This window comes from Thalia democratica, chromosome 5 (genome assembly GCF_965202585.1).
Source record: "Thalia democratica chromosome 5, ktThaDemo2.hap1.1, whole genome shotgun sequence".
In the NCBI taxonomy this organism is placed as follows: Eukaryota; Metazoa; Chordata; class Thaliacea; order Salpida; family Salpidae; genus Thalia; species Thalia democratica.
Window position 1 is genome coordinate 48,500,409 of NC_139169.1, and position 10,117 is coordinate 48,510,525.

Consider the following 10,117-nt stretch of genomic DNA (forward strand, 5'->3'; position numbering starts at 1 on the left):
ATAGTTTTTGTTGTTTATTTTATAACTAAATTAAGTTGCTATACCTATTTATTTCCGTTAAAGATTCAGGTATAATAATATCACTTTATTTACCTATAAATAAATATGGTATGCAATACTATAATTTGAAAAAAATGTTATATTTAAAATAATAATCTTAACTTCTATATTATGAATGATAGAAGTTAACAATTTTTTTTAAACTAACAACTTTTACTATAAGTTTGTTTTCAAGATATTACAAACAGCAATTTAAGTTCAATTTATTTTGAAAATTAATCAAAGACGTTAAGGATAGACAGTTTTATCAATTTTATTAAATTACGGCAACATATATTTTATGAAAGTTAAAGGTTACATTAGTATAGTTTTAACAAAGCAACTTTTTTGAAATTAGAAAATAAATATTTATATTTAAGTACATTATGAACTTTTTTCATTTAAGTTAAAAATACGTACCGAATTGCATAAAATAGTAATATTGTAAGGCAACTGTTTTAAATTCAACTAATACGGTTTGTATACTAATAATTATTAGATAATTTAAAAAACAACCTTTAATAAACTTAATGGCATATTTCTAAGTTTTATTGATATACATAAACAAGGGGTTTGATAATTTTAAACAACTTTATTTTTTAAATTAACAAAAAAATTCATAATCAAGAATACTAATAACAAAACTCTAAAACAAAAAATAGACAAATTAAAATGTACGCTTATTACAAAATTTATTAACAAAAATGTGCTAGCTCATGATCATTATAAATATCCAAAACAAACTGTTAAAATAGTCAACTTAAGTTGCTAAGTATATACAACTCTTGTTGATTAAGTCTACATTTACATGTTTATAGGTTAATCTTACCATTCTTTTAATTATACTAAGAACCTTATATTACAAATTGAAATACGGTTCTACTAATTCAGCACATTTGTAAAACTTATATGTAACAGTACTCACATTTAGTAGCTAGAATTTTGACAAATAAATAATTTTCAAGTGCTTAAGAGGGCATAACTAAATATTGTTTATGACAAAAATAGCATTAAAAAATCACTTTTTATAAGAGTTTTTATCTGTCGAAGTTAGATAGCATATATCAATTAGTTATTCAGAACTCAATTTTTAGTGTGTATCAAAAGAAAAATTATAGCATAAATTTTCAGGCAATGAAATGTATTATTAAGGTTCTTACAATTTTGAACGTTGTAAATTTAAAGAACCTATAAAATTATTACCTAAATATGGCGTTACTAAGTAATATTTTTTTAAGACTAGCTTTTTGTGGAATCAATATCTAATCATAGTGAAATTATATCGATTATAAATGCTAACAACTTACGATTTACAAAGTTAAGGCATATGATGTAAAATAAAAGTGCTTCTTTTATTCAATTTTAAGCTTTTACTAATAAGATTGTAAGGTTATCGGAATTTTTTTGAAGTAAATTTGTTTGTATTCATTGGTAACTATTTTGTACCAAACCATAGTTGTATAAAAACAAAACAATTAAATACACTTTTAGAAAAGGATCAGTGTTATAAACATATGTAATACTTTTGTAAAGGCAAGTGGTAATTTTTGCTCTTAAGCAGTGTATAATTTTCTTGATACAATTTTTGATAAGTAAGTTAATTTTTCTTTTTTAGTATTAAGCAGTTTTTGAGTATGGAATGATAAAGGTAAGTTAACAAACTATTTTTGAAGAGACTTTGACTTTAATAATTTTAGTTTCTTAAATTGGCTTTTAAATTTTATACTTTAATCCAATAAAAAACATTAAATCCAACACTTAATCTATCTTTAAGTAGTCAAATTTGTACAACGTTTTGGCCAAATTTGTAATCAAAACTATGAAGAAAAATTATTGTATCAAAATTAAACTTGAGCTTGAATTAAAAATTAAAAACTATATTTGGCTTATTTCAAAAGTATTTCTTTAATTTTAATTTTTTCAATTCTTTTATATTTCTAAACACTTATAGATCAACTTTTTCTCTCAGAAAACGTTTTTTCTTTCACAGAGGTCCATTACTTTGTCCATTTCTTTTCCCCATTTTAGCGTACTTTCTTGGTCCCATATTTCTAGTAGCCAATGGCCTACCTGAATATCCGTTGAATCCATTTCCATGGTAAGTTCCGTTCAATCTTTTATCAAGTATGCTGTTGATTTGCGTCGTGTATTGTCTCATTTCTTTCTCACTACTCAACTGCTTGATTTTAACTACCAACATGCGGCAATTAAGCTCAATCCAATCATATTCTCTGGCTGGCCAGTGATTAACTTCTTCATTTGGTTGCGCTTTTTCTTTCAAAGCTGCTATTTAGATGAATGTTTACAAAATGAATACTAAAATCAATTCTTTAAAAAGTTTTAATATGTATAATACTTGATAAAGTCTTTACAATTACAAATAAAGTACCGCCATAATAATAATATATTTGTATTAATTCAAACAACTAAATATATTTTACAAATATCCGACTATTACACGTTTTATTTAATATGATAGAAATTAAAAGAACTGTTTTAATACGCAAATACTTTGTCAGACTGACGAAGTTTTGCTGTCCATAAAATACACAGTCATTTCTTAATTATTAAATGCTAGTCGACTCTTCAGGCAAAGGGTTGCTAAAGTTTTTTTTTATATTCCAGATATTCTAAATTTATTCCAGTTTTTTTAAAGTAAGTTTTTTAGTCTATTTTTAGTACAAAATTTAATTATAGTACTTAAATGCTATAAAATATTGAAAAGATACTGTAATGCTACTGTAAATGTGTTTTTAATTTTTTAAATTCTAAACATAACAAAACAAAATTATTGTATATTATTATTTTTTTAGTTTAAGTTTTGTTATTTCGCATATAGCAACTGTTTAAAATTCCAGGTTTTAGTGATTTTTATTCAAAATTCAAGTTTTTTTTTAATTTCTCAAATTCCAAATTGTTAAACTCCAGGTTTCTTTTGGCAAACCTGTATAGAGCTGTTCATATTTTATAGACAGCATAAAGTTGTCTGAGTATTTTAATGTTTAGTACAAAAATAGTTGTTTATGTTTAATGACGGGCTTTACTCGTTTAGGTTTCTAAAAATTAAAGCCTTATAAAGTTATATCTGATTAAGTAGGAGTTATTATGATTTGTTTACAAATTGTTATGGAATTCTAAAAATAATAAAAAAGGTTAACAGAAAAAGAAAAAAACTTAATCTTACAATTTTATTATATATATAGTAAAAAAACAAACCACATATTGCGGAACTTTCGTTAGGATTGGAAGAATCTTGTGAATTGTCACCACTTTTAACAAGCAAACGTACATTATTATTATGAGTGGTGACGACTTGTTCACCCTCTTTTAACTCCAGTTCCGATGATGCACTGCTTTTTTTAAGCATATTATTGTACTTTTTAGTTTTTTTTTAGTTTCTACATATCATTTGCAACTTATGATAAATGAAGATAAATTACTTATCTTATTTTTTTTCACACCCTTTACATCCTTATGAAGTAATAAAAAGGATTCATAACTAAATACTAGGTGAAGAAATTAAAAAATATGCGGTACAGTGCTTCCTAACTTACCCGTTAATGTTCAGCAAGCTTTTATTGTGATTTTGGCCGGATAACTACAAAAATTGTATTTTTTCTAATTAGCTACATCTTTTATGTTATGCACTGAATACAATAAAAAAAACGCTAATTTTTCAAAAAGTTACTTTATTTTCATTATTTATAGAGAACCAAACTATTAAAACAGACAAAGAATAAAAGATTCAATACTTAAACTAAGTTAAAAATTAATTTAACGAAAATAAATTAAGCCGTAAACAGTTTAAGTAACGTCGGATACCTTTCTAAAAAACTATCTTATTATACTTGACAAGGTCGTAAAATTTATTTGCACTGAAATCTGGTAGTGAATAAAATATTTAAATAAACACCTTACATTTCAGTAAATTTAGCAACATTTTTTAGTTAAAACTAATAACTACAAACTTTACTACCGAAACAATGTTTAACTCGTTTAAACAATTTAAGCAAGATATTTAGTTATTAAAAACATATTTTCCAATAGAAACTAAAGGGTTGATCATACCAATTCAATCATCAGACCAAAAGCTTCGGTAGACTGAGACCAAAAGGTAAAAGTTACAAATACAAAATACAACAACATTAAAAGTTGGTTAAAATTTGCTCTGTACTCCCATGAACGAGTCGTCATCGTGACGTCACCACGCGTCGTGCCTGAAGCTTTTTTGTTTCAGTCTACCGAAAGCTTGTGGTCTGATGATCGAATTGGTATTATCAAACCTTATGTTAAACTTGAGCTTGTCTCACGGCATACGAGAATCCAGGCTTTTGCTCTTCAGACTTTCACCGATGTTTTTGTTTTTATGCAAATAGAAACTATTGAATATAATGTTTTAGATATTATTCTCTTTACTTGTTAGGAAATTTTATTGTTATCTTACAAGTTAAAAGTACACAAAAACATTGATTCTAGCTGAAACTACTTTTGACCAAAACCGGTCGGATAAGCGAGGAAGCACTGTACTAACAAACAGGACTTTTTAGTGTGATTCAAAAAAATAAGTTAATCAAAAAAAGTTGTTGTTGCTTTCCATTTGATGTTAGTAAAAGTTTAACCTAGGTTTCTGTTCTTTGATTGGTACTGATTTTAAGCAGAGCATCTCTTATATAAAAGACATAACGTCAACCATTCCGAAGAATTTTTTTAAAGTGAAACTGATAAATGCAGCGCAATATCCGTCCACCTATATGCACACACTGCCAAAACTCATATATTTTATGAAATATCAGAGTTTTAAAACAATGCAAGCAGAATGAACTTTAAAGCATGAAATCAATGCTAATCAAGGGGTATATTAAGTAATAATTTCAATTGTTTATGTTTTATAAGTTTATTCATTAAATATCTTAACACTCATAAAAACTATTGTTTTTTTAATAAACAGTTTTTCTTAAAAAGTTGAACAGTGCATTAAATAAATGATTCTGAAAAAACATAAAATCATGGAAGTGAAATTGTATTTGAGTCATTTATAATTAGCTTATCTCTACCAAACCCTCTGGACGAACTATTCGATAAATGTAAACTAAGTTTATAAACGTTTTAAATATTAAAGCAAAATAAAATAGCAAAAATAATTTTGTACGAAACCGAGCGGTATGTCATGGAAATAGTAGAGTGTATTTTGAATTAAAAAGACTAAGAAGTTTAACAAGTTTTTACTACTTTTTAGAATTTAAATTGCTCAGTTTACTAAGTCACTTTTGAATTTATACGTAATTTCATACAAACGGCATTCTTTTGTAGACAACACATATATATATATATATATCTATATTTTATTTATATTTATTTTAATATACATATAACATTTTTATTTTTCTACATATGATTAATAACAAATAAATATACAGTAAATTATATAGCAAAGTTATTATATAAATATATATATGTTTAAAAACCTGCTTCTTCTTCTTCTCCTTCTTTTAGAAAGTTTGCTTGCTGACTCATCACTATAATTGGAATAACTGCAAACAGACTCATAGCTAACACTGGACCTGCAATCATCAAGGTCTTCGTTATCATCAACGTAACCTCTATTGTTGTTATTGTAGTTTCTCTTCTCAAGTGTCATTTTGCTTAAACTGTTATTCCTGTTGTAATTTTGAAGATGAAATTTTCATCTTTTAGCTTTCTTGTCACAAAATAATGAACAAGTTCAAGTAAATACTCTAATAACCATTTTCATGAATAAGCTTAAATTTTGCACATATCATGGCTGGCAAAGATTTTTGAGAAATTTGTTTCAGGTTGTAAAAGAACAAGTTTTTGGGTCTATTTCTAGTAAAATTAAGTTCAAGGTAAAAAACTGTTTTAAATAGTATAACAACATTGATAAAAAACTGTAAAGCTTCTTCAAGGATGTTAAAAAGAAAAAAAAAATTATGATATCTTTTTTTATCTATATGACAGGTTTTTTTTTTGTCAAACCAAAACTTTTTAACTTTGCATGTAAAAAATTTTAAAATTCTAGGTTTTTTAGTGATTTTTATTTATTAAAAAATCCATGTTTTATTTTTTAAAATTTATCATATTCCAGGTTTTTACAGTATTCCAGCTTTTTAGGAAACCCTGAGATATGAATATATTTCTAACTTATAACTTATGAAAATTAATTTGTGCAAAAAATACTTTTTAAATTAATAAGTTGTTGTATTTTTAAGTTTTTTTTTTATGAATACATCAAATTTCAACGTAGTATGGCATTTTAAGTGTATTATTTTCCAGTGTAGTTATACTGGATTTAGAAGAATAATACAGGTAATAGTTCAATATTAACACACAAACTTTAAAGTATGTACTGCTATAAAACCTACATAGCCAATAGTCTAGAAAAAATAAATTATTAAATGTATTTAGTAGTAAAACTGACAGGTCACAGTCATCTAAGGCTCTCCTTTCATACTGATCTCTCATGTGCCTAGAAGCTGGACTGTATGGTCCATTGTTTCTGAAAATCATAATTCACAGAATGAAAATATTTTTCATTCCTAAAAGAATTCGAGAACAAAAATACATGTATAAGGATAGTAAAATGTGTTAATTTAATACATTTAATGATTTTTAAATCATTTGGCACAAACCCACTACAATAATATATATAAAGGTTTTATTATAGTGTGGCTGATAAGTGTTAATTATCCTTAGTAATAAACAATCCTATTACATAATTTTTTTAATTTTAGAGTAAAATTGTTTAGTTTTTGAAAAAAATATTATTTTTTTACTTTTGGTTACAAAGTGCATGTTTTTAAAAATACCAATGTATTTTTTCTTATAATGCAAGGAGCTTTTTCTGTATTTTGATTTTAAATGCATAAGAAATGAAAGATATAAAAATAACAACTAGTTAACTTTACTGAACTCTTTATATCTAAAAATAAAATATTTTACATTATTTAATTTTGACTTAAGGAGCAATTGTTATTTTTTTCTTGAAAAAACGTTGAACAACCTGATTAAAAAAAAAAACATAAGTTGTTACTAAAACATAACCTATATACTTTCCTAAAATATCAAAAAATAAGCAACTGGCTAAGAATTAGTTGATGAAAAATCTTTCACTAAAGAATAATTCATGGAATTTTAAATAACTATTTCAACAAAAAAAAAAAGTTAAAACAGAGTTTTCCTGATTAAATTTTTTGTTAAAATATTTCAAACTAATTAAAGTTATATTTATAAATACTTTGCATCTTTTTTATAGGTATCATTAAATTAATAAAAGTATTAAGGACATAAAAAACTCTTTTTTTTTACAAAAATAAACATTGGCTATTTATCAAAAGCTTAAAATATGTATTTAAAATCAGATTCAAATAATATATAAATTCAAAAAAATTTTGAGATATAGTCATTTTTATTAAAAAAGTACTATACAAACCTATGAACTTTTTTCACTAATAAACCATTTAATTTGCTATTTTTTGAGCTATATACAAATCATTTCAAATATTCAAGAAGTGTTCCTTGCAATTTTAATAAAAATTAAGAACATATTTTAAAAAAAAACTATATGATAAAATATAAGTCAATTAATTTTTCCTTTTTTTTTTTTGAATGAATTTATTTTCTGTTAATTTTTCTATTTCCTTTTTTTACAGGTATTATACAGAAAAATTCCAAATTTTAGACTGATATAACTTTGGAATTGTAATCAGTAACTAGTAGTTAATCAATTTATGTAAAAAAATATACTCAACAAGTGATTTACGCCCCTTTGCTTTTAATACTATCTTGTTGTTATAACTTTCAGAATATTACTATTAAAACTAATATTTATTACATATTGGCACAATTAAGAATAAAAACCTTCTTTGATCTTTGGATTGTTGTTCTAATCTAGAGTAATAATCGACTGCTGTTTCAGGATGCCCCTGCCGATCTCCCCTGTTGTAACCATTGTACATGCCATTGGTGTATCTCGACCTTCCTCCTCTTTTTACATTACTTTTTGCACCTCTGCTGACGTGACCTTCCCCTTATAGTAAAATTATTATTAACAAGTAAAACCTAATTTGTTGCATATACTACTATCCATTATAATAGTTATCTTAGTTGTGCATTTATGGGCAACAATTACTTTTAAAAACATTGTAAAATAAAGGTTGCAAAATGGTATAAATGGCAATAACTGTTTCTTTTTATTTTAAATATATTTAAACTTTAAATGTTAATCAAAATTTAATATATGATCCCTTAAGACTTAGAGATTTTTTGTATGTCTTATAAATAAGTTTTGAGACTTTTAAATGTGACCATTTTTTTTCTAGTTTTAGGCTGCATCTGACCAGATCTGTACTACTTTGCTTCTCTACAAAATGGTATTATCTTGAAATAATTTACAGCATCAAAATCTATGTAAAAGTTTTAAAAGTATTAACAATAAGTTCTTAGTTAAAAAAAAAAAATTTAGCTATGAATATAAAAAGAAGGTAAATTATAAAGTCATGGTTATTTAGCTTTTTCTCAAAGAGCAATAACTTTAAATTTTTTTTTAGAGCTAACTTAAACACAAAATAAACAAAATTTAATTGCATATGAAACCAAAAACAACAAATGATAGTAAAAAATATTAACAAAATAATAAACAAAATCTATAACTCAAATTTGGTATTACATTGCTGAAAAAACAACATTTTATTTTTGGCCTATTTCTATTACTATTAAATAACCAGATAAATTTATCTTACCATTGCTTTGGATTCTTTCACCAGACTCATCTGGATCAACATGATGGTTTCTACAAGCGTCCCCATACCTACACTTGCCTTCTAAATAAAACTGACAAACAACGTTGGCCATAATGCTGCTTATGTAAATAAATGCTAAATTAAGGTTTAACTTAAATTAAAGACTAGTTTTAATTATTTTACTTAAGTACTTCAAAATTGTTATTAAAAAAAACTTCAAAATCTCAAGCAATTTAGTTTTATAAAAATAGTACTTAAATACCATGCATTTTAATACTTGTAGAAACTGTAGTTACTAAATATTATTGAGTTTCATAAATTTAACCTACATTGTTCAATAAAAAATTAGACTAGTAATTGTTAACAAAGTTTTACACTATTTCAACACTTCCACCAGCCTCTTCTAGTTGTTTTTTAAATTCTTCACATTCATCTTTTGCAACATCTTCTTTTAAAACTTGTGGTAAAGACTCTACAAACTTTTTTGCTTGGACCAAATTCAAATCAGTTTTTATTGACTTAACTATCTTTATAAGTTTAATTTTAGTAGATGGATTAAACGATGTAAGTTTAATTGAAAACTCTGTCCTTTCTGGCGCTTTTACTTCCTCTTCTTCAGCTTCTGCTTGCGCAACTGGAGCATCTGCCATGCTTGCTGCCATCATTGGTACATCACTAATGTTTAACATTTGTTTCAAAGTGTTATTAAGGTCAGCAACTTCATGCAGCTTCAAATTGGCAATACTGGTTGCAATATCATGAATCTTAGGATCAACTTCACTCGAGGGTGTGTCAACCATTTCTGTTCTTAGAGTTGTTGAACACTTCAAAAACCTTTTTGAGAAAACTTGTTTCGTTTGGAATTTTACAAATGTTGTTGCTAAACATGGAATTTTTCTAACAAATGCCATAATTTTTTAATACAAAATTCCTGTCAAAATTTTTTTTTGAATAAGTATAATATTTAGAAGCATTTTAGAAAATGTGTTAAATACATTTTACATTATGAATAATGCATAATCTGGTGCTAAAATTTCTTAGCAAAAAAAATTAAGATGTCTGGAAAGTGGGTAGCTTTCAAATTTGCACAAGGGGACAAAATTGCATGAGTGCACAGAGATAATTTTGCACAAGTAGATAAATATTGCACGAGCAGACAATTTTGAACAGGTTTATTTCTTTTTATTCTTTTTTTATTTTTTTTTAATTATCTATGTTTTAACTTTCACTGTTACCCCTAACCTTTATTGCCAGTCAGTAACTTCTTTTTTTACAATAATTTTATTAGTTTTTTTTTTCTGTCTTTTTTTACTCTCCTGCAA

The 10,117-nt window shown here is 25.4% G+C and overlaps 2 protein-coding genes across 5 annotated transcripts; both read right to left on the bottom strand.

Moving 5' to 3' along the window:
* Positions 1-507: 507 nt before the first annotated feature.
* Positions 508-8,926, bottom strand: LOC145835437 (uncharacterized). Of its 4 annotated transcripts, none has more exons than XM_082943024.1 (6): positions 8,796-8,926; positions 7,915-8,083; positions 6,476-6,553; positions 5,505-5,696; positions 3,256-3,389; positions 508-2,325 (listed from the first exon to the last, which is right to left on the bottom strand). In XM_082943024.1, the coding sequence occupies exons 1-6, from the start codon at positions 8,905-8,907 to the stop codon at positions 2,024-2,026; spliced, it is 987 nt and encodes a 328-aa protein (XP_082799150.1). In that variant the 5' UTR covers positions 8,908-8,926; the 3' UTR covers positions 508-2,023. The 4 variants fall into 4 exon arrangements, with proteins under 4 accessions (XP_082799150.1, XP_082799149.1, XP_082799148.1 ...); XM_082943023.1 differs by having other exon boundaries at positions 508-2,322; positions 3,256-3,392; XM_082943022.1 differs by having other exon boundaries at positions 3,256-3,392.
* Positions 8,927-8,930: 4 nt separating this feature from the next.
* Positions 8,931-9,722, bottom strand: LOC145835438 (large ribosomal subunit protein bL12m-like). Its single transcript, XM_082943026.1, has one exon. It carries the CDS (start codon positions 9,704-9,706, stop codon positions 9,167-9,169), a length of 540 nt encoding a protein of 179 aa, XP_082799152.1. The 5' UTR covers positions 9,707-9,722; the 3' UTR covers positions 8,931-9,166.
* Between the last annotated feature and the right edge of the window lie 395 nt (positions 9,723-10,117).

Excerpts from the sequence above, each read along its gene's own strand:
- LOC145835437 (XM_082943022.1), bottom strand. The coding sequence starts at position 8,907 with ATGGCCAACGTTGTTTGTCAGTTTTATTTAGAAGGCAAGTGTAGGTAT. Across the intron at positions 8,084-8,795 it reads TGAAAGAATCCAAAGCAATG|GGGAAGGTCACGTCAGCAGA; the intron begins GTAAGATAAATT and ends TTTTACTATAAG. Across the intron at positions 2,326-3,255 it reads CGAAAGTTCCGCAATATGTG|CAGCTTTGAAAGAAAAAGCG; the intron begins GTTTGTTTTTTT and ends TCATCTAAATAG.
- LOC145835438 (XM_082943026.1), bottom strand. The coding sequence starts at position 9,706 with ATGGCATTTGTTAGAAAAATTCCATGTTTAGCAACAACATTTGTAAAA.